At 36.9% G+C, this 26310-nt stretch overlaps 1 protein-coding gene across 4 annotated transcripts in view; it reads left to right on the plus strand.

The window, feature by feature from the left end:
* The window catches only part of LOC140142087 (glycine receptor subunit alpha-2-like), a 224845-nt gene that overhangs the window by 138650 nt on the left and 59885 nt on the right, over positions 1-26310 (plus strand). For all 4 annotated transcript variants that reach the window (XM_072164041.1, XM_072164039.1, XM_072164042.1 and 1 more), the window contains exon 3: positions 11825-11892. In XM_072164041.1, coding sequence (XP_072020142.1) covers positions 11825-11892 — 68 coding nt within the window. The remainder of the gene's footprint in view (positions 1-11824; positions 11893-26310) is intronic.

Consider the following 26310-nt stretch of genomic DNA (forward strand, 5'->3'; position numbering starts at 1 on the left):
ATTCTCTTCATTGTTTGTTACGGAACAGGTTACTCACCTTAGGTAAAGGTTTAAACTCAGTCGCTACGCTATCGCGACGATTGATTGACTTTTATTGAATACAACCGCTGTTCCAAAGGCGACTGGGTGTAAACCTTTACCTTAGATGTCTAATACGGTAAAACAACGAAGAGAATTACCATAACACTTATCGGGCTTGCGCAGCTGAGCAGTCTCTCTAATCCCTTATGGATACTAACCATATCAGTAGTGGGGTGGGGAGGTGGGGATTGGGGGCCGGGCAGTGGCGGCTGCAGGCATTTTTCGGGGTACAAGGGTGGGGAGGGGTCAAAGTGAATTTCAGGGGAATAAACCCATTTTGCGCAAAAAATGGAGCAAAAAGTCTTTTCTATCTCAATTTCTGTTTGTGTATTGTACCAAAGGAACACCGAAGGGGTAATGTGAGTTGATTTATATTTTGGCTTCTTTAACAAAGATTTGTTCATCAATTTATCTTTTTAAATACAAATAAGTATGCTGCCAAATACTGATAGATATCGGGCTAATTATACTGTCATTGAAAGTGGTCAGGTGCCCCTCTCTTTCATCATAATAATAATAATTATTATTACTATTTGAACCAACTCGATATTATGAGTTCAGTTAATAAAACTTCAAGGGTCTTTTTGGTGAAAGTGGTGCCGCAATTGGGAACTTGATCCAATTTTCCCTTCCCTCTTCACCTGTGCCTCATCTCCCGGTCCCTTTCTCCCCATTCTCCTTTCTTCTCTCTCCACACACAACTCCATGAAACACACACACACACACACACTCTTTCTCTCTAGGTGGGGGGGGGGGCTTTCTCTCTAGGTGGGGGGGGGGCTGATCGCCTTTGATTGAAGTTACCAAGTACAATGCCAGAGTCCGCTTCCCTCCCGTAACATTAACTCTTCCTCCTCTCCCAGTCCGTCCCCTTTTCTTATCTGCTCTCTCTCTCTCTCCCTTTCTTCTCTCTCCGACACATGGCCACAACCCACCCCGTCTCTCTCATTCCCTCTCACCTCCACTCTCTTCTCTCCCAGGAGTGAACTTACAAGTAGGCCTACGTCTCGTGTGGACTCACTCGGAAGTTACTTTCGAAATTAAACGAACATGTAAACACACCAACTTCTCTGGGGTTAGGTGAATGACCGCTAAGGTGCCTCCTTTGTTAGTATGCTAATTCTCCTTTGTTAGATACCGTACGTTTGATTGTTGTGGATAAAGGATATGACCGTAGCCATGACTACTATGTTCCTTCATTGTTAGTTACCGTAAGGGATTAGAGAGCGCATAAGGCCGCTTGTTATGCTAATTCTCTTCATTGTTTGTTACGGAACAGGTTACTCACCTTAGGTAAAGGTTTAAACTCAGTCGCTACGCTATCGCGACGATTGATTGACTTTTCTTGAATAAAACCGCTGTTCCAAAGGCGACTGGGTGTAAACCTTTACCTTAGGTGTCTAATACGGTAAAACAACGAAGAGAATTACCATAACACTTATCGGGCTTGGGCAGCTGAGCAGTCTCTCTAATCCCTTATGGATACTAACCGTATCAGTAGTGGGGTGGGGGAGGTGGGGATTGGGGGGCCGGGGCAGTGGCGGCTGCAGGCATTTTCGGGGGTACAAGGGTGGGGAGGGGTCAAAGTGAATTTCAGGGGGGAATCAATCCATTTTGCGCAAAAATCAAGCAAAAAGTCTTTTCTATCTCAATTTCTGTTTGTGTATTGTACCAAAGGAACACCGAAGGGGTATAGTGAGTTGATTTATAATTTGGCTTCTTTAACAAAGATTTGTTCATCAATTTATCTTTTTAAATACAAATAAGTATGCTGCCAAATACTGATAGATATCGGGCTAATTATACTGTCATTGGAAGTGGTCAGGTGCCCCTCTCTCTCTCTCTCTCATCATAATAATAATAATTATTATTACTATTTGAACCAACTGGATATTATGAGTTCAGTTAATAAAACTTCAAGGGTCTTTTGGTGAAAGTGGTGCCGCAATTGGGAACTTGATCCAATTTTCCCTTCCCCTCTTCACTTGTGCCTCATCTCCCGGTCCCTTTCTCACCCCACTCTCCCTTTCTTCCCTCTCCACACACAACACCATGAAACACACACACACACACACACACACACACCCTTTCCCTCTAGGTGGGGGGGGGGGGGGGCTGATCGCCTTTGATTGAAGTTACTAAGTACAATGCCAGAGTCCGCTTCAATCCCGTAACTTGATCCAATTTTTCCCTTCTCCTCTTCATCTCCCGGTCCCTTTCTCGACCCACCCTCCCTTTCTTCTCTCTCCACACAGTGACAACTCCATGAAATACACACACTGGGGGGCTGACCGAACCCACCGTCAGTCCGAATTTTTAGGGTTCGGATTTGGGTTGGGTTTAGGGTTAGCGTTAGGGTTAGGGTTAGGAACCCTAAGAACCCTAAGCCTAACCCTAAAAATTCGAACTGACAGTGGTTCGAACTGACGGTGTGTAGGCCTACCAAACCAATTAAACTTTGAGGAACCTTTGAGAAAAATGCGGACATCTGTGGAGATGAGAAAAGAGGAGAGGAAAGGCGAAGAAAAGAGATCGAGGACAGGATAGGAAAAAATAGGCCTATATTTTAACGCATGTTCGTGGTAAAATCAGTTGATTTTTCAGGATTTTTTTATTTTTTCAGGCGGAGTTTTGCTTTATTCCGTGTTTGATTATGAAAAACGGAACGAATTTTCGAATACGATGTACAAAAAAATAATCACGAGCGGGGGAGGAAAAGCCCCGGCCGGGGAGAAAGTGAAAGGAAAGGGAGGAATTAGATTTAGATGATGTTCCCAATTTCATCACTATCACCAAAAGACCCTATTTTATAAATAAAAAAATAACTCGCCCCGATTCCATCAATAAAAAATTATTATGAGCGATGAGGACGCTAGACCAATTCAAACACCGGTGTCTATCAAACCGCAGACAAACCTTGAAACATGGCAGATAAAGTGGACAGCACCCACCCAGCTATTGATGTATGAGGCACAACTTTCAGGGTCACATTTATAAAGACTTAACGGTGGGATTTATTGATTGATATAAGCCTGTATTCGTGGTGCGTCACGCAGGTGAAGCTACTTCAAATTTTACAGCTGATTGACTTTTAACCGTAGGTCTATTCATCAAAATCTACGGTACATATGCATACGGGAGCCGCAACATCGCTATTGACACTTCTCCTAGTGTATATAAGGTGCATCATCTTGTTTATTTAGTTGCTCTGAAGATGACACTCGCTAGAGTTCCGAAAGCTCAGCCCTCTTAAAAGGACTTCTCTAGGGAAAGATTAAATCTTACTCATGTTTACTGACCTAGAGTACCAAGTAATATTAAATCGTACTTTAAAATATGCTGAACTGTGATATACGTACCAATTTGGGATATTTGATGTTTTATCCACTTAATTTTGAAGTGTGTACTTAAAATTAGAAGTAACAAAAATTGAGATTAACGGTTTACTTCTTAGAAATTGGAAAATGGTGGATATATTTTTAAATACAGTTTCCATCATTAAATATTTGGTATCAAATGGAAACGAATCAAAGACTCTTTCGTTAGGGTGATGTGATGCTTTTTGGCCGTAAACACACCTCATAGTTGCAATAATTTGGTGTTTATATTTTGTCAGAGTTACCTTGTCAAACGCAAAAAGTAGAACTAATTGTTGAGCATAATTCCGTTAATAAGTGTGCGTTGTGTTCTTCCTTTCTCATAAATTTTACAATTGAAAGCAACAAAGTGATAACTGTTACGCGTGAATGTGATCAGATTCTTAGTTCATTGTAAGATTTCATTGTCTGTTTTCTATTGCATTCTTTTTCTTCCATGTTATGCTTTGTTTTTGTGCTTTTCAACTGCACGTTTGCTTGGTTCCTATGTCACTATGATAATTATTAGCAGGGAAAACCTATTGTGTGAACATATTAAATAATGAGCAGGACCTTGTTCTTGAAATTGGTAGTTGAAAAACTGCATTGATACGTACATTGTTGCAGCAACATTCTGATAAAACAATATTTTATTGGAATTATTCCATAATATCAAACAAGTATTAATAAGGCCAAAAAAAAAGTATGTCTCAGGTATATTTCATAAAAAAGCTAAGTGCTATGCGTTTTTTTTTTTTTTTTGTCATTTTATTTTATTATAGTAATATACATACACAATTAATGGTTTTGTTTGTCTCTGTTACAATCATGGCGAAATGTGTACAAAAAACAACAACACAGCTATCGCTATACAATACTAAAAAATATCAACAAAATGAACAAATGGGCAAAAAAAGCGCAAAGCGCTTAATTGCATTTCACATAGCAATGCGCGCGGGTGTCTGAGACATTCATTTTTCTTTTCTTGGTCTAATACAATCCATTCTCTAATCTGTTTGAGAGGAGTCATTCCGTATAGGGTAATGTACCCCTGTAATTGATAGAAACGTCTTTACACATTAGAATACCTACATTACAAAATACACTGTCCAACTTCGCGATATGCTTTAAAATGTATTTCCTTGTATTATTTTCACCCTCATGTGATGTTAATGCAATTGAAGTAGCTGTTTTTCTCTCATCTATGCGGCGTCTTTAAACGCGTGCGTGTGTACACTAGATTTTGAACCAACGCTAGCGTTTGATGCTCGCCTAATGAAATGCACACTGACGACACTGCCAAATCAGGCTGAAAATGGTATAATTGCTTACCAAACTTCCTCTCCACAGTTAGATCAAATATCTAGACACGTCCTGGTTGTCAACTATGCCGTGTGAAATGAACCATCCTGCGCTTTTAAACGACGACTTAAAAAGTCGTCGTTTAAACTATTGACGCTTAAGAGTGATCGCTATAGGGATATACTTTAACAACTTTTATGTATTTATAGTAACGTTCCCTTGTGTTCACTTAAGTGATAACATCTGCTCGTTTAGCAAGCCAAACTCATCCGAGGACAGCGATAAAAACAAAGATATAGAGCTAATTAAGTCTTGCTAATCTTTTCATTTCTTTGTTTGCTTGTTGATATACTTGAGTTGTTTTACTGATTGGTCTAAGAAAAAAGTAACGAAATATAACTGAATCATTATTCGTAATGCAGAGTAGACATCTGTTTACTGTCTTGGTTGTGTTTATCTTGTCTTTTGGTTTGCGTTCCTGTTTGTTTCAATTGTTTGGTGGGTTGTGGTGGATACACTGTTTCACATGTTGACTGGCAATTATGTCTTGCCAATTGCGGATCAAACCGTCTGCTCCACTGTTAGAGTTTTAATTTCCAGAATAAGACATGCTTGGCTCAATTTGATAGTCTTGTAACCTTTAACCGTTTTAGTCTGGTCATTTTAACAACCCCTATGCAATTAACGTAGGACATCCCATGTGCGCACTTAAGTGAAACGATCTGCACATTTAGCAAGCCAAACGCATCCGAGGGTAGCGACAAAAACACAAAATGTAGGACTAATTTTCTGCAATTCTGTTGTCGTACACCATACCACTAAAGGATAATTACATGCAGACTTTTTGGTGTTGAAAATGAAATGCAAAACCATGATGAAAATTCCGTATTCATATTTGAAAGAACACACTCCAGTGGAAGTACGTTTTAATATTGCATACTTGCCCCAATTACTGACAGCTATTCTCCATCATCAATAAGAATCACTGATACTATGATATATTGACGCATTTCTTTGCCATTTCGTAAATTATGATAAACCCTATCTGTTTAAACTGAACTAAATACTATTTTCCTAGGGACTTTTGCTACATGTATACATATCTTAGAACCCTTCACGTAAAATATTTCATTGAGCACCTTTATAGTCACTCTTTGATGAATTGTGTGTTTTCAAGAAGCAACGCGTCGATATATCACTCTAACACGCCCCATTACATCCAATACTTGAGGTGCTTTATGCGCTGGGTACACATTATATTACTACTTAGAAATATCGCTGAATATTTGCCTGAATAGAAAGAAATAGATAGAAAAATTGTGAAGACGGAAATTTACTCGGCCTTTTGCTAATAGAAATATGAATATTGCTTGTCAAAATGTTGAATGCCAGTTTTTCAAACAGAAACATATGTTGTCAGCGGGGTAGTCAACGAAAGACGGATTTGTCCCCTAACTTGGTTCAAATAATTCTTGGTAGGGCACGAAGACTGTAAGAGTCGGCTTTAAAACATGGTTTAACAACAGAAACCGGCCTCAAGCAGGCGGAAGCGGCGGGAAACCGGCGCGAGTTTTAAAGCAGTCACTTACACTTTTCCCGCCCATAGCCAATATGAATATTGCTGTTGAACTGGCCTAAAAGGAGATACGCTGGGAAATTTTAACTCACGTTTCTACATGGTTATATTCAGCATGTTCAGTGATGCCAGAAGGTAAATACATGTGTATAAATTGCCTAAAAGTGAAGGATGGGTCATTAAAATTGTCATTATGTGTTTTTGAAATGAAGCATTGGGCAATATTGACAAAGCTGAAGCCACGTGCAAGTACATATGCTCCTAATTTACACATTCCTGTTAAATGTGCTATTTTGTCTTTTATAGACAGCTTTCAGCTCGCCAGCTTAACCACTAGTAGGATATGTTAGTACATCTATAGTGCATTTATGACACCACATCATATCTGATTTTGATGATTTTTACGATCATCAGGATGAGCAAATCATTGAATAAGCTTTTAATGTAGATCGAGCTAACTTACCCGGCAAGAGCCGTCTAGGGAAGGATTAGGACACTCTGCACACCGCCATCGCCTGGCTAATAATTACTTTGTCAGCAGAGATACTAAAATCAATACTCGGGATCGATACACGTGGATGTGCTATGCACGATTTTGATATTCAGACGAAAATCTTTGGATACCGGGGTAGAAAATGATGAATATCTCCAGTAAATGATTTCGTCTAAAGAAACCAGTTGTGGTTCCTTGCACTTGAATATATGTTTTGAACAGATATGATAGTCGTTAGCTTGCGTCTTGAGAAAGAAGCTTGCGTCTTGAGTTCAAAAACTGACAATAATTCTGATTTTATATGTGCCGAATTATATAGCGCAGTGTAAGCATATAGGCCCATTGGGGAGGTAGTCTAAAAGTCTATGGCATACCATGCTCGACTCACACACAGCGAGGTCAGTCACCGGGCTAATCGGGGCTATTGTCAGCAGCCTTCGGCCCATTATGCGTCCTAACACTATTAAACAGGTCGATACAAAATGGCCATGCGTGGCGGTGCATTCAACCTACCATGTGTTAGTTTACTGAAACTCTCGGGATACAATGAGATCCATCTTTATTAACGACCTTTCAAGGTCGTGCCTTGTACTTGTATTAATCGTTTGAGACAGACAGTGTGTTGAATGTTATGCGGCTAGAGAGAGCATGTACAGCCTGTCTCAAAAAATTGTGCAAGTAAAAAGCGCCCTCTCTGGCAATTAGAAAATACCGTTGTGACATAATGCTTACACCAACGTCAAATGCCGTTTGTTTTGTTCAATTTGCTTGTTTTAATCTCGAGATAAGTTTAGTTAAAGACGAAAGGGTAAAATCACAATCATGACAATTGTGCCACTTTTACTAGGGAAGAGGGCTTTACATGTAACAGTGATAGCATCAAGTTTATCAAGAGTTCCTTCATGAAATCAAAATAATGCATCAATTACACAATACAAACTTTTTGACTGTTTTTACTGTTTTATCATGATGCAGGAATGATGACTCCCTTTTTCCACTTAAAAGAGATTAAAAGATAAATAAATATTTCACATTCTACTGTAAAAATTAAATACATGTGCATGTCAATGATTTTATCATGGTAAATACTGTTCTCTTAGTCACTTAAGACATGCTAAAAGACAAACAAATATTGTGCACTTCATGTTATAGGTTAATGAACGCGTATTACTTGTTGGGAGAGATATTAGACTAAATAATGCACGCGTGCTGATGTTGATGCGTCTAATGCATGTGCCCCGAAAGGAGGAGTGCATCAACATCAGCAATCATTGATCTACATGTACAGCTCTCTTCCCTAGCAAAAGTGGCACAATTGTAATTTTACCCTTTCGTTGTTAAATAAACATATCTCAAAATTGGAACAAGCAAATTGAACAGAACAAACGGCATTTGAGAGCTAAGACTGCGCCCGTGACGTTGATGTAAGCATTATGTCACAACGGTATTCTCTAATTGCCATAGAGGGCGCTTTTCACTTGCACAATTTTTTTTGAGACAGGCTGTATGATGGATTGCGGGAGTGAATGTTGCGAAATACTCAGCTCATTGTAAGATCACCATGCCTGTTGTTCTAGTGTATTCGTTTACTTTCATATTATGCATTGTTAATGTGGTTTTAGACAGCGCGCTTGTTTTTGTTTCTTAAGGTGTGTTGGGGCATGTCTCTGTCATTTCTGTTGGGATTTGTGCATTTTAGTCTCATTTTGTTACAGAATCCAATGTTACAAAAGTTATATTTATGAATGGAATGAATGTTACATGTTGAGTGACAAAACTGGAGCATCGGGGAGACAGAAATATAGAATACAAAGGCATACACAACATGTACAGTAATATTGGTAAAGCTCATATTTCTTTTTGACTTTAGCAGACTGTTGTTCACTTGCGTAACCATATTCTACCATACCAGAAAAGATACGTTTATACCATGGATAACTAATTTTGTAAGCAGCGGAATTCTCTGATTGTGTGGATATTTGAAGATGGGCTGAGAATGTTCATCCACTATTTTTACTTCCATTTTGAAGGGTGTCCTTAAAATTAGAAGTAACAAAAATGAATATAAATGTTTAAAACGTACACTTTAACACTGTCGTTATGGTAATAGAATTAGAATAATATAAATCATCCTCTCCTATACCGTATTTTTATTTTTGAATTGAGAAATTTATGCGACTTTTGTGGCCGGACCAAATAGGAGAGTCTGGCATTTTATAGGGGGCTACATATGTTTTGTTTTTTGACTGAATCGTAGACTTTGGTAGGTACTTAACACATTTTGAGCATTGAAGGGCCATAGAATTGCATGGAAACATTATCATTGGTCCTTGAAAAGGGGACAATATTTTGTTCAACAGTACGGGGGTCTGACATTGGCCCCCTCTGAAATTAAACCTAAATGTAAATATCCACATTGTTTTTGCTGTTGATGTTGCTCATTTATGACCAGTTAGTTGTTAACATTACGTATATAAAAATAAGGTCGTAGCTGATTTAGTTGCTGAAATATTTCCCTTTTGCGCATGATGCACATTTTGCGTTGACAACTTGCGTCCCTTTAAAAATCTTCGTTTCTATTATTGTATTTCGAAAGGAATGCCAATTGGCAACCCAAAAGTGTTCTTGTTAAATATGTAAATTTAAAAATATATACTCAAAAAGCACAAAACGTTTTCGAAATCATTCGCAAAAGGTTAAAAAAAGTTTGCTAGAAAACGTTTAAATGTCGGGTTATATAAAGGATATAAAACGTTTTCATAACATTCAAAAACATTTGTTGATAACCTACTGAAAAGTCTGACATAATGTTATTTTTAACTGTTGACAAAATATTTTACAATAACATTTTAAAAACATTTTGAAAATATTGTTGCAGTGTGTTTTCATACATAACGTTGTAAAACGTTTCCATGACCTTGATATACCCCGACAATTAATGTTATTAAAACGTTTTTATCTAAACCAAAGCCCAAAATATAACATGTTTAAAATGTTTTAAAAGAATGTTTGTGTTTGCTGGGATGGATTATTTGTTCAAATTGTATAATGGCCTTTGGGTTTTATTTTACTTGCTTGATAATATTTGCATCATGCAGTGCGTCCAAAAAGATAATAAACTGTTCCGTATCTCGATGTCTTGCCCTAATTATGTATTAAACCTTATACGCCACAGTTGTAATTTAGATTTCCAGATACATGTGAAATAGACATGCTTGGCTCGAATTGTCTGAAACCTCTTACCGTTTTAGTCTGGTCACTATAACAACCCTTATGTAATTAACGTAACACATCCCACGTGCGCACTTAAGTGAAACGATCTGCACGGTTAGCAAGCAACAGATCCAGGTCCGGGATCCAGGTTCTTTGAGCAAGACAAACGCATCCGAGGGTAGCGATTTGGAGACTATTTGGTAGATGGTGTTGAAATTGCTAACCCATAATAAAATGAAAAATCCAAAATTCTTATTAGAATTAATGGCATTAATAATGCACTCGCCTGGAAATATCTTAAATGTGATATTGCTTGCCTCGATACTTGACAACTATAAACCTCACCATATCAGCACTGACAATACCTTATCTTGACACATTATTGTTTGCCAAATTTTAAATTTTAATTAATGTTTTAAGGTAAATTCCATTTTTCCAAAGGCTATTTGCTATATACATATCTTCGAATCATTCAAGTAAAATATTTTATTGAGAACATTATTTGTATTACTTCTACACGTCTCCTATTTGTGACACTAGGTGCATTATGGATACACATTACTCGTGCAAGGTGATGTGATGAGATGGATATCGAATTACTACCAAAGTAATAAACATATAATTAGCCATAATTTGCACGGTCTTTGGAGAAAAGAACCATGAATATTGTTTGCCAAATTTGGAAAACAAGGCTATTTTCTTCAAAATTGCTTAAAGCTGAATCAGACTTGTTTTTTTTTTTATTACATCAGGTATCTATAGTTGCGTATCAAGGCAAGATAGTCAAAGAATCATGACAATTTAAGACGGAATGTAACTTATGATTCAACCTGATTGAAACAAATGTAAAATTTTGATATACAGGGTGTAACAAAATAAAGAATACCGTATGAAAAATGCTACTAAATTGTTGAGGAATTTTCAAACTGTACACTTTATTTTGATACATCCTGTATAATATACAGTAATTTTTTATCAATAATGAAAGCGAATCGTGGTGTCAAACTGGCCAAAAAGCACGGCAAAAGAAATTTCGGGAAAAGCTGTTTGGGGAGGGGAGAGGGCACACTGTCATTCTCCAAACCTCCTCTTCTCCAACCACATATGTTGCTGAAGGTTTGTCTCAAGTTGTAAACTGGGCGAGTAGAATGTACGTAGTACCGCGTAAAAAGGGAAAAAAGACAGATTGCGCGAATTCCGCATCTACTCACACATATCTCGTTATTCTGCTTATGATATTTCATATATTGTGCCCGAATCATCTTGCTTTTCCTTAACTGCAGTAAATGTCTGAAATATCGGTTTTTCGTGTAATTACTATTTTTGTTTAGATTTTTTGTTAAGCTTGATTAAGGACTTTAGTGGAGCAAGTTTCTGGATCCACAGTTTGCATTAAATTTTTACTTTTTACCATTGCACTTAAGAACTTATTCCACTGTAAATCATCAATTGGACATGTGCATTCATCACCATTTAAGCTCCGTCGACACTATAATTTCCGGTTGTCACTGAGCAGTTTTGGGATACTTTGAACGTTGAACTATTGGGGAAATGGTTTAATTATTATAATTATTATCCATGTATTTATTATTATAATAATGTTATCATTAAAATAGTTTAAATAATTAATAAATAAAAAGGTATTCATGCTTTTTTATTTCTAGTAAAAAATTTAAATGCTACTTTGTACGCAAACAAAACATTTTTTCCGACAGAGCGCAAAGTGTCCCAAAACTGCAAAAACTGTCCCACAATGCATTGCGAATTTTAATGCCAAGTTGGTTTATTATCGCCTTATTTCAGGTCCTGCAACCAAAGTAATCCTGGGGTTGATTGTAGAAAGCCTAGGGCCCTTTCAGGAATCCACTATGGTAAGTACCCATAGGCTGTATACCTTTCTCGAGTCAGTAATTAAGATATTAGTTTTATTGTATCTCTCAATCTAATTATAAGAAGTATATAAATTTAAAAGTATCCACTTTCAGAAAGGAAATTGTGCTAGGAATCCAACTAGCGTAACAGATTCCTGCACAATTTAACAGTTTTTGAGAAAATCTCTAAATTTAATTTTACTTTACTGACTCGACAGGCACTGCACTGCTACTTATATTATTGGTTAATTACATGAATTGCATAATCGTCTGCAAAACCAATCGAAATAAAGCCTTTAAATCTCTTTTAAGCTTACTGGCTATTCTATTACCTCTGATTGGCTTAATATGAAAATACCAATTGTAATCAATAAAAATAGTTCGTAGAGGCCAATAATTTAGCGGCGAGTGCCCATGGGGTTAAACACATTTCAGTTGTGTTAAAAGCTATGATCATTATTGCTCTAAGTAAGTTATTACATTGATATGTTATACAGGTGATTTATTACATAAATCAGCATCAGTAAAAGGATCATTGACGTGTGGTATTGCCAGGTAATAAGTGCTTGATGTATGAGTGTTTTGACGAAATGTGAATTTACAGTTATCATGAGAAGACTTCTGTTACGTGTACAGAAACACAATTTTAATAATTATATTTTTGATGAATACTAATGCTCTTTTTATTTAAAAATGCTTTAGTTAACATCACACTGCTTTTAGCGCCAACATAATGTTGAGTTTCAAGTATAGCAATAAATGCACTTATTGCGTTCATGAAGTCTTTGGGGACACCAGCGATGAATATATTGGATTTTGCCATTGGTTGTCAGGTGAATCATAACAAATCTTTACTAGACAATACGGCAATACTGCCCTTTAAGTACAAATACTGCAAAGTAGGTAAAAAAAAAATACTGCCCTTTAAGTAAAAATACTGTCATCTAAGTAAATAAAAATATTGTGCTCTGAGTAGACATACTGCCTTTTATGCACATATAAAATGCAAACCCAGCCCCTGGGGACACTGGGATGGTCCGGGACTTGACATCATGTGACCCGGTATTTGACTCAAAATGTGTCCCGGAGGGAGCCGGGTGTTAGCCGGGACTGATATAAGAATTGACGTCGGCCAAAATCCCGGAAAATTGGGCTGGGACTTTACCCAGGCGAGAGCCGGGATTATGTCGTAACTTACCCGTGGTTTTCCAACCTGTAAAATGAGCTGTGAACATGACCGTGGGTTACTTGTAAGGATGCCCGCATTTATGGGCCGGGAAATCCTATCACTTGGCCGTACTTGAGCCGTGGATGTATATTAATAATCCACTGAGTCGCCACATTAATGTTAATACTGTTCATAATCCATTCCAAAACAAAATCGTGGCTGTTGTTTTCAAATTTGGCAGCTCTAAAGTTAGCATGTTTAACCAGACCACACTGACTTCTTATGCATGTGCAAACGAGAGCCTTCTATACGCTTATTTATTCCAAATGTGTTGGTTTTAATTTTTGACGTTAATTTTAAGTTTTAACCACCCGCCGAGATTTTTCCTTTATCACAAATCGTTGAACAGTCCTGTACAATGATTTTATATAGTCGATAATATATTATCGAGTAGAGCACATGGAGGCAGCCATTCTGAGCACTGGGTGATTCTAAAATTCACATACAATACACAAAACATTATTTGTAAAATCTTTGTCGAGAGATTTAAAAAGTTATCGAGAGAATTTTCTGTAATACTGTTTTAAATTAGCACAAAATACAATTTTCTAAGCAGAAAAATGGCCACATTTCCTATCTTGCCATTGAAAACTACAGGAAGCCCACCCACAGAGCTTCAAGCCACATGCCAGACAACCTGGCGCCAACTGCAAATGGTTGCGCCCATGTGATGTAAGTCGATAATATATTATCGACTTTATAAAATCATTGTACAGGACTGTTGAAAGGATGTTTCAAATAATATCCAAAATGGCAACCTCGTGAAAGAAAATATTAATAACTTGTGCGCCAAAAGTTTGATAGATGGTCGTTTGATTTTAAACAAGATACAAGGTAGGCATATTTGGATGGGGTATGAGCCTTTATACAGAATAGCCTCATTATAATTGTTGCATTTTGGATTGACATAAAAAAATCGTATATAGGCCTATAATTTAATATCATGTGCTTAAAATGTTATGCAAAGATCGAACATTCGCCACTCCCGTATCCTGGACAGATGTAAATGTAGTGATATTCCTGGTTTATTCCCGGCATTTTCCGACCTGCCATTCATGCCTCGTTATATTTAAAACAAGCATGCATATTAAATATAGTGATGGCACACAGGTCCCCCCCCCCCCTCTTGTCCCGTTCCCCCTGCCACTGTAAAGCATGAAAAATACGCGAAGTGAATACGCGACATTGATATATGCAACGTAAAATTTCTTCGACGGTGTGCCAAAATCACTGAAATGTACCCCAAAACTGTGGCACATCCCCGTACACCTTCAACCAGGAAGACTGTCCTCTAAGTAAAAAATACTGCCCTCTAACTAAAAATACTGCCCTCTAAGTAAAAATATTACTTTACCTCATATATATATTTATTAGGTAATCCAGACATCTTAATGGTTAATAACGCCAGCGTCCGAGTACGGTATTTTGACTACTTCCCCGCGCCTGTGCAATTACGCGAACGCGGGGAAGTAGTAAAAACTTCCGCACCCCTACAACCATACGGTGTCTCGACCCGCGCGTCACCGTTCCTTCAGACGTAGCACTATTCTACACAACGGCAATTTTACAGATGCGTTTATCGTGGAAATGGCGTCTGCTGCAGTTATTTTGCTGAAATTACCGATGGATAATAAAACGTGAATTTGACGTTTTAGGAAACAAAATGATATTTATACAGTGTTAAAAAGAAACATTAGAATAATATAAATCTGAATTGATTGAACAGAAATCATCTCAATAAAATCCGGGGCAAAATATTAAGCTTGTTTAGGCCTACAATTCCAGTCGGCACGCTGACCGGTACCGGTGTGTTTTGACTTTAACTTTTACCGTGATAGGCCCAGTGGAAATATTTATGAGGTATAGTAAAACATTTCTGGGAAGTATTCAAAACTACTGCTACTCACTTTGCTACGTTGTGTCGAATACCATTAGACTTTATCCTCTTGATGATCAAACGAAGCTCAAACCCCCTCTGTAAACGCACCCAGAAAGTCATATTAGATATAATAAGGATGAGATAAGGTTCGAGAGACGAGTTGAGGAATCCATAACCAGTACTCTTATGAATTTTCCCCGATTATGTTTATTTCCCCCGACATATTTGGGTTGGGGTTGGCACGCCGCTCCCATTAACAAAAAAGGGAACTCCGCTTCCAATTGTCACGCACATGTGACCCGGTATTAAAAAGCGCAAAAACAACAACAAAAACAAAAACAAACAAACAAACAAACAAACAAACAAACAAACAAACAAACAAACAAAACAAACAAAACGCAGTGATTTATAGTGCGCTACGCACATGCACAACGCCTATGTTGATCCACATGCCTCAGCCCACTTTACAGATTGTTGCTGACCACTACGACCCCACATCATATTCCATAAAGCATTTAGCAACAAATCAGGGACTTAGCAGCTTCAAGAGCGCACACCCTATGGCAAAAACCACACTTGGATCCACAACATGCTCATCTATCAAGGCACGGTTCTTTAACCCCAATACATTTGTATATTCATTGAAAGACCTTTGAAAATTTGAGTACAAACATTCACACTCTGTAACTTGAAGCCAACTATTGCACTATGATTGTTTATTTGAGGTTATTGAACTATGCCACTGGAATGAGGTCATTGTGGTCCATAGTGCCTGCTTTATTCCCTTGATCAGCACCTAATAAGGTGAGCATTGACGAACATCCTCCTAACATTAAGTGTTAAAAATGAGTAAAGAAAGAAATTTCAAACACCATGTTGTATACTGTACACTGTAAATCTCTAGCTGTAACACTTTTTAAACATTTCAAACTTTTTAAAGCGTGTAGCGGCTAGCCAGAATGTTATTATTATCTTCACGTACTTTTTCAGAAAAAGAATTAATATTTTGAAACATATTCTCCTACTAAAACCAATAAATTTAAATTGGTATAGCTCTACCGTTTAGCTAAACGGATATCAAAGATCTACCTGTATGTAATCTGAACATAAGCTTTTAAAGCAACAGCTAAACAGTGATGTTAAAACATCACTGTTTAGCTTGTATTTAGATTATATAGAGTGGTTAATACTCCGTACTTCTCACCGCTCTTTGGTCCATTAAAATAAATAGCGCTCATAATTAACACACAATTTAAGGTATATGAATAAATAAATACTAAGTACTTGAAATTGAAAAATAATAAATAAATAAATAATATATAATATATAATCAATATGTAAAATTGAGACAAAATCATGTTATTAATATAATGAAAGCATCAATTTATATGAATGTCGATCCACATTACGCTGCGCCTGCACCGGTTGCAGTAGAGAGCCCAAAATTCGCAGTGCATCATGGGAAAAAGTTCAGAATAATTGTAATCTCCCACAAAGATGACAATCAATTTGTCAAAGTAATCCAAATCAAATGAAAAATATTATTACTAAGCACGCCAAAAGGTATAAATTTCGAATAATATTAAAGGTTATATTAGTCTTGATGATATGGAGAATATGAAGAATAATTTAGTACGGCTTTAGCAAATATGCCAGTTGACAAAGAAAGCCCTTTGGATTTGAAAGAAGTCTTTCATCAACTGGCGACGCCTAAATGCATGTCTGTCTATATGGTACGTGCCAGTTTACTTATCCTGTTACTATCTAACGCTTAATGTATCAGAGCAATGACAGTGACTGATCTATACAACGATTTTCAACAGAATTTGAATATTTCTAAGGAATTTAAAAAGATTATTTTAGCATGTTATCCATCAAGAAACCCAAATATCAGCTGATGATCAAATAGGGCAGATTACCTGGAAATGGAAAGGTAGATATTAAACGGATATTCCCATATACGCTTTTTTTTTCTTCAAACCACTACAACAGCGCGGTCCTGATTTGGTAAAACGATCTAACTTGAAATCGCTGTTTCGAGAAAAAGAGCTTTACAGTTTTAGTACTTGATGTTTTTCTTTTTGAATCAAATACATTAAGAAACCCATCTAATATCGTGGACAATATTAAAATCTTATTATTTGCACAAATTGAGCCAATTTGGTTAATTCATTTTTGAAGTAACAATCATTTATTGGAAGTTGGATTAATTTGGTAAAATGATCTATCTTGAGATCGATTGTTTTGCCGTATTATCGCTAATGTGTTAAGGCTTATCTTGAGCCCTCTAGAGGGTCTTTGGTAATGTGGCAAAATGATCTAACTCATTTGACCACATTAAATACACGAAAAGTGACAACAAGTATCAAGATAGGTTCCGCTATCTTCAAAATGAGGCACGGCGATGACTAGAGAATGCCACCTATGGGAAGAGTGCCCTCACATTACCCAAGATATGGATTTATCTCAAAATGTCCAGATTTCAAGTTAGATCATTTTACCAAATCAGGGCCGAGCGTTGTGATTGGATAGTGCGCGTACCCAAGATATTCCACAATTGACCTTCTCAGTCAGGAGTCGATCCCGAATTTCAAATACCGTAAACGTTCGCCTAATGGCTCTTTTGGATTCTTAGAAATGTGAGAGCGCCATCCTTGTAAAATCTCAACAGCATTAAGGATACGTGTATGTTAAATTGAGCAACCTGGACATAATGCCTCAGAAAAAATATCGTGACATGACCCAATACTTTAGGTCACTAGGTTAGTTGCTAGAGCAGCAAATGTTTTGGGGTTTCTTCAGGTATTCTTTCTCAAAGTGCCATTGGCCTTAATTTGTAAATCGATTCATGCGTTATACCTAACTCATTTTGGTAAATCTTTTTATAACATTGTAATTTCTTCTTTTTTTTTTAAATATTCTTCAGTTCAAAATTACACCCTTCTATTGTCTGACCCGTTAGCTCAGTCGGTAGAGGGTGCGCCTTGAATGGTGAATGGTACTTGTTCGAATCTTGATTTCTGCCCCCACTTTTATGTGAAGAAGGTTCAAGAAATGTTTTTGGATTTTGTCCCCATTTTACGAACGAATATTGTGAATTTTTTTAAATTTAATTTTAATTTTCTTATTTTTTTAGAACAAACGGCAACAAAAAACCGCTGACAAAATTTGCTCCACCTGCTACCTATCAATGCGTGATATATTCCACTACATTCAACAGTTAAATGACTTCTTAAAAGGATCGAACCCAAGTAGATCAGACCATTGATCATATAACTATCAGACCACGAAGTAGTTACGTAACTCCGTGATGGTATCGTAACCAAGCACTGTTTGTATGGCGATCATTACGATCACGCTATTTTGGTATGCCTATTTTGTGTACTGATTGTTTCGATCGTGGTTCATTACTTAAGCGCGTGATCCCGTTGACATAGTAACATTATGTAACTTCGATACCGGGCTTCGATACTGAATAGTTGTTGAGTGCACATAATATGGAAAGCCATTTGGGGGTATTGTGTGCCTTCCAAAGCGCGTTATAACATTTTCTCATTGTGTTGTGGAATCCTAGCCAGTATTCAATGATAGCTATAGATATATAGAGGCCTTGCTTTTATCGATTGGCTCCAAACAAAGGATTTGAACTGGTTTCTTCCCCGTAATCATGGCGCAGTGCAGTCCATTCAATCAAATGTTTTCATCAACATATTTGATCGTAGTGCGTTTTGTTATGTGTATGAGACGAACTGTCGCGGTAGATGCAATCATGCTTTTGTTGAATGCATTTGAGTAGTCCTCCATATTTACGGGATGATACGTCATATGCACAGCCTCTATTCAGTTGGTCGTTGTATGATTTTATTCGTTCACTCATTCAAATTTTATTTATATGATTTGAAGACTGAGCCTATTATGATACATCCTCCGTGGAACAGTTTCAAACAAATATAGCTAGAGATTATTGGGGCAGAGGTTATCTTTTGAATCCACTTAGAGGTCCCAAATTTACAAAAAGTCTGCGCACCCCCTATTTCGGCAACAAACATTTTATGAATGGATTGAGTTACTCTAAAATGAAACGATAAAAACAAAGAATCATGAAAAAAGACACATACAAGATAAAATTATATAAACAATGTTAAAGATAAAATCAAGAAAATAGAGAATAAAATTTCCTCAAATCAGAAAAAAAAACATTGACAGACATCATAATCTGTCAGAAATTACTGCATGAGACTCGAACCATCAATCTTCTCCACAAGTTCTTTTATCCTCGCACTATAGTCTAATGCTCTGCTCACTGGGCCACAACGTATCAGGTGAATGATTACCGCATTATCATGAACAAGTTAGTTCGATCTTGTTCATAATTGTATGTGTCGATAGGTTTCACCCTTTAACTGCACGTACCCTTAATGATCAGTGATAATAGTCGGCTTTTACAGGGATGGCGCTCTCTCATTTCCATGAACTCCATAGCGCCATTAGGCGAACGTTTACGGTAGGTTACAACGAGACAATTAACAGCGAATAGCTTGTCATGGGGATTTCAAGTTCTAAACGACCGCCACGGTTCGAACCCTCAACCTCTCGCACCATAGTCAAACGCTTTATCGATAGAGAAGAGCTAACTTTGCCCCAACACCCACTTAAAGGAGAATATGACAAAATATTGAATGTTTTGAAATTTGATGTATCGAAATTCAGTGAAACGCAAAGCTAAAGGAAAATTTGTTTCTCAATTCATTGGAATATATAATTATATAATGACTGGAAAATGGTACACGTAAGAAAACAAAGTATTGTTTCTTTAATTTAGTACCTTTAATTAATTTTGTGAAACTTTGTAATTTTTGTAAGGAACACATTTACGAAATACTATAAATGTATCACTACCTAATATACTTACACTTAAATCCCATCGATGTTGATATTCTTCAATTTACGCTGAAGTAAAGCAAAATCAACAACGACGTGTAGATGCTATATTTTGATCAACTCGTAATAGGCGGGAAATGTTAGGCTTTTACCACAACGCCGAAAAGTAGACCGACGTTAAGAGTGCTATCAGTTGACCTGTCTGGTCTATAATTTTTGTGTTAAAGAAAGTAGACAAAGTATAGGACTTGAATTAATAATTCGTGATGCTTTTGGCGAGATGTCACAAGACGATCCTCAATACAAAATATTTTATATTATTCGGCGATGTTATCAGGCCCGCCGATTACGAGCTGATTGTTTCGTCTGCATCAAATTGTACCAATTTATGTATACGCAATGTCCCCTCATACTTTACTTGTCTATAGTATAAAGATTTAAATTTTGATAACTTGTACAAGCAGTGCGTTTTGTTGTGCATTCTGAAGAGGATTTGGGTAAGGTGTTTTTGGCTTTGGGTCATTGTGATCCGTACCACCTTTGATATAGACGAATCCAACGAGCCAAGCCATGGTCAGCATTTGGTCGGACATCTTTGGGTAGCCGCTAGCACCAACCTGGTGTTTTGAGCGTCCAATTGTGCAAATAAAAGCCGCCTAACACCTAGAGAAGATGCAAGGACGAGGAGGGTTAATATAATAATATATACTGCGCCAATAAAGTATCCTTACAGTTGAACAAACTGGCCTATACAAGGCGCAAAAAGATTCCAACAAGCGAAGCAAAGAGACAACACAGTTTCTTCAATGAAGCGTTATTTAAAGCAGTTTTTATTTCAGTTTTTACTTCTCTGTACTTTTCAAAGATTTCAGTTTATTTGTCAGTTCTTTTGTTTCAATTTTCCTTTGTTCCTTTTGTTTTAAATTAAAGCCAAACGCATAAATTAGCCATTTACCACTCTCAAACCAGATGTCTAGTCTGTGGAGTTTTGAATAGGCTAGTTTGTCACTTTCAAAACTGGACCTTCGTCTAATCAAATGCTTGTAACTTTGCTTCTTGAAGTCACATTGGATTCAATGTGGTGGCTTAATGTGCAGGATTAGCTAGTGCATCTATTAAAAAAACAAATGTACCCCAATATTGTTCAGTTCGGAAATTGTGATTATTTTTCCAAGTGTAAGGATACTTTATTGGCGCAGTATATATAAATAGAGATAATTCCGCAGGTAATCCCATCGCATCTATTCATACATCGGCCTTTTGTTCGCAAGTACACCAATGCATAGATACCGCGTGTAGTTAATCCGATTATTATGTATTAAGGTGTAAAACGGGTGATGGAATGCAGTTTAAAATTTCCGCCAAGGCCGAATCATTTCACATTTTGAGTGCATTGTAGCCGACGGCTACCCAACTAAAGGCTGCTAGTCATGTGTAGGAATGCGTGTATTTGGATTCGTCTATACGTGAGAAATGGGTAAGTACAATAGATGGAACAACCTGACTGAGAATGCGAAATGGTTATTTTAACATGCATCAAGAAATTCGCTTAGCAGCCGATGATCAAATACGTTCGATTAGCGTGTGCAAAGTTGCAATAGAAAGGGAAAGGTAGAAACGGATATTTCCATATACGGATCTAATTGTTTTTCACAACTGCTACCCTATACCGACATTAAGCAGATATGACATATACAGTCTATCGCAAAATATTGAAACCCTTTGATATATCGAAATACAGTAATGCGCAAAGCTAAGAGAAATCGGATATTTGCTCTCAAAATCTGTTTATTAACAATTTCTATTGGAATTTTAATGTATAATGAATTTAATGTATAATGACTGGAAAATGTATACTTAAATAAAACAAAATATAAGAAAGTAACCAAACGTTCTTGTTCACTTGATTTAGTATTTTTACTAATTTTATAAGTATGTTAAAACTGTGTTCGTGACAAATTTACATATGTGACCGTACAGCACGAATGAGCCGTAAATGTCCTCAATTGTATTCTGACTTACAGTGTAAAATGGGCATGAAGGTCATATTCATAGGTATTTCAATTTGGTGCTACGTGTATCTCATTAAATGAGGTACGTAGCACCAAATTGAGGTACCTATGAATACGACCTTCATGCCCATTTTACACTGTAACTCAGAATACAATTGAGGACATTTACGGCTCATTCGTGCTGTACGGTCACATATTACTATGAATTATTTAACAAACTAAAGTAATTATGATGAAATCTCATATTTTTTGATATTCTTCAATTTACGCTGAAGTATATCAAAATCAAAAGATAGCTTTTAGATGCTAGGCAAAAGTAAAATTAAATCTGATATTACTTATCAGTGAAACTACTGTTAACGTTTACAGTATTTAGTGTTGTAAAGTAGTTAAAGTACCTGAAAACGCTGAAAGTTCCGTACGCTTTAAAGCATATATTTTAGTACATACTGCAGATAATATCTATAACATGCTGGTTTATGTGATGCTATTAGTTCATCACGGCATAATCCCTAACTCATGCTGTTGTCAAATCAGCAACGTCGGTTGTATAATAATTTCACTTAATCTCTAGGGAAATTTACAGTTAATATTGTGCTTAAAGATGCGTACTACAAAGTCTACACACGCAATGAAAAGCACGACCCGATCTCCCAGCCCTATCTTTAAATTACAATATATTATTTTTAAGTCTTTCATGGACTCTTATTAAATTGAATATTTTTTAATACAAATAAGTCATTTGGAAAAAAAACAACAAAACAAATGGTGACAATTATAAAGGTAAAGTACTTTAAGTGTAAATTCCTTTTAAATCATAACATTTTTAACACTCCCGAAATACAAATATAGCAAATTTCTTCTTAGCAAAGCCAGAGTTAGATGTTACATACCTCGATCAATGACAGTTTCGTGCTAACACTTAGCACTTTCTCAAATTGAAAGACCAATTCCTGGACCTCGACGGCGAGCGGACGTTGGTGGCGCTGTTTGTTTTAGGACTTGGTCATAAATATGCGGAAGAAAGTAGTTCCCTTGGTCTCTGTTGAGTGTGTTGGCCCCTTCTTTCTTATCCAGGTGGCTTCCTTGATGTATCTCTTATTTCTGTTCTGTTCTCTGTCCTTTATTTCTGACTGTTCCCATCTAATAACATGATTTTCCTCGAAAACATGATCAGTTATTGCCGATTTGTTATCCTCCCCTGTAATGGAGGCCTGTCTCTGAGATCTAGTGAAGGCTTTCTTTGAAGCATTGTCTGCTTCAGGTTTATGTTCTTTCAGTCTGGTGCCGAATAGTCTAGATGTTTCGCCTATGTAGGACTTGTCACAGTTGCGACACGGTATTTCGTATACACAGTCTCAAGTTTGGGTTACATCCCGTTTATCTTTTGGTGTATGATGTGGTTTAAAGGTGGTTCTGATACCATGTTTATTAAATACTCGCCGTACGCGTTGAGAGAGTCCTTCTTTGTAAGGAAGAACTGCCACCCCTAGATTTGGACGTTTTCGGCGTTTGCTTAAAGATTTTTTTTTCTTTGATTTGTTTGTACTTCCTCCTTTTTGTCTTCCTCTTCGGTGATTACCTTGTCTTTCCTATCCATTAATGTTCTTATGACGCTGAGTTTGTGTTGTAGTGGATGATGTGAATTGAAGTGCAAATATTGGTCGGTGTTTGTCTTTTTACAATAAACCAGTAGTTTGATGGATCCATCCTGCTTTTTGTGTTGAGAAATGCAATTTGTTGGTCAGCTTCTGTTTCAAACGTGAACTTGATATTACCGATAGTATCAACTACCGGTAGCTGTTAGTTTTGTTGATATGCGCGGTTAGTTTCTCTGCCGAACCTTTCTTCACAATTTCGAGCACATCGTCTACATACCTCTTCCATAACCGGGGCCATTCCATATAAAGGTTGGCTACTATAGGGGTGACGGGGGACCCCATCGCGGTTCCAAATTTTTGTTGGAATATTTGTCCGCGGAAAGAGAAATAGGTGGTGGTGAGAGTAAATTCCAAAACTTCCATAATGCCCTCGATCGTTAAATTTGTTCTCTCACCCAGGGTGTCATATTTGATTAGCCGCTGTTTTATGACTTCCAATGACTTGCTAATGGGGGTATTAGTGAACAAAAAGACGACATTATGTGAACTGAACTCTTCGCCGCGAGGTCATCAGCTCAACAGAGACCAAGGGAACTACTTTCTTCAATCCGCATATTTATGACCAAGTCCTAAAACAAACAGCGCCACCAACGTCCGCTCCGCCAGGAAGCAGCCGTCGAGGTGCAGGAATTGGTCATTAAATTTGAGAAAGTGCTAAGTGTTAGCACGAAACTGTCATTGATCGAGGTATGTAACATCTTATTCATCTACCCCACTCTCTCCTATAGTGCCCGCTTCATTTACTTACGTCATTCAGCCCGCTGCCTTGGAAATTAATTTCACTTCGAACGGGGGAAGGACACGTACGAGCCCGAAATTTACCAACACAGTTGATCTTTATTCAGGAGAAATACGCATAACGAGCATAACGAATACACATGCAACGAGTGTCAACTTATAGTGTAATAATTATTCTCTTCGAATGGAGTTAAACTTGTTTTTGCAATAGATATGCCCTTTAAATAAGCGAATTCAGCATTACAGTTCGTTATCAGAAAGTAAATGTGTGTTTTTTTGTGCTTACAAAATATTGGTTATAATGTTTTACTATACATTAACATTGTCATTTTCCCAATTAAATATATGAAAAACGTATCTTGATTACAATATTATAACAGGTTTACTATATAAATGAATAGTTAAAGCAACCCCGCTGAATCACGTGTACCGAACTGTCAGACAATGCATGGCGAAATTGCAATGTCAATATCGTTTGGGTGTTTTGACTTTGATGCGCTGCTTCCAAAGTAAATACACCTACAAGTAACAAGCATAACAGAAAATGCCTTTTTATTTGATACTGTTTCCAAAGTATAACCAACGATCAGATACAGGCTGTATCAAAATGATTGGTACCCATCAGTTTCCAGTGATATTGTCATGACTGGCACATCAAAATGCAACATAGGATTCGCATAATGTGTTGATTAATGTCATAAACAGTCATATAACTATATATTGTGATCATTTCAAGAAGACTCTGTGCTGCATTTGAAAGAAGCAAACTTTTCAATAACCATCAAAACTGACGTGTACCAATCATTTTGATATAGCCTGTAGATATACATTATTAATTTAATTTAAACTCGAGATTTGAATTTTCATTGAATTATCCCTGGCCAGGAAAGGTATATGAATGATCGAGTTTTGCAGGAAATACTGTATTCTATTTGCTCTAAGTCTTTAAAGTAACAACGTGTAGTATGTTTTTGTATCGTTGAATTAAATGACGCAAGACGCTATTTTTTGCACCTTTTGATAAGAATAAAATATTAAGTTACAAACAATCTGTAAGGCACAGTTTTTCATCCAACCAAAATGCCAGTATAAAGCTATAGCCCGAAACACCGTTGAGACCGTAGTTACTAATAGTAGTTATAGTAATGAAAAGAATTGTAAAATAATAATTCTGGTCTCCACCGCACCACTTTTTAGGTTCTTGAGCGCCCTGGCGAAAAAAAACGGGTCAAAAATCAGTGAAAGTAAGACACATAATTATTGTTATATTGTGAAAGTCTTCCAAAATAAAAATAAAAATTACCCCTTGGGCAACGCGTTACACATGTTAGTGGAAAATGATCACATTTTAAACGGTAAAATGAATATGCCCTTCAACTAACGCCTCTATACGCCGTAGAAATGACGTAGTTAATTGGATTAACTACCATAGCAATAGATGAATACAATTTTGACTATACCGCCCTGCACTACAACGTTCACGCGGTACCGATGCATTGAACAATAGATGTCAAAGAAAGGCTGATCACTCGTACCTGTAAGATAAGTATCTTTGAAAAGAGTGGTATTGTATTCAATCTATAGTCTGCACAAAAAGTAACTCAGCTGTTATAAATACGCCTATAGGTTCAAAACTAGTAATTGTTTCCACAATATTTCAACATAGAAAGAAGGACGATATATTCACGCGAATTTTGATACCCCATTTGTCCAATTTTGTTAAATATTAACATCACAGCAGTGTTTTCAAAGAAAATTACCCGAATTTAAAAGTTGCAGCTATTTGTATTGATTTGACGTCAGCGCGAAGATAAATGGAGGGTGTTACGGTTGGCCTGAACCCTGGAAATATGGAAACTTTCGGGCCTCATAACTTCTAAATTGTTGGTCCAAAGTATATAAAAGTATACATATTTAGAATGGCAAAGACTTGATAAGTTCATCTGTAAGGTCAAATTTGGGCCAAAATGGTCAATTTTAGTGATTTTAAAGCAGTCTTTTCAGATGCCACACAAGCAA

The sequence above is a fragment of the Amphiura filiformis genome, chromosome 20, assembly GCF_039555335.1.
Source record: "Amphiura filiformis chromosome 20, Afil_fr2py, whole genome shotgun sequence".
In the NCBI taxonomy this organism is placed as follows: Eukaryota; Metazoa; Echinodermata; class Ophiuroidea; order Amphilepidida; family Amphiuridae; genus Amphiura; species Amphiura filiformis.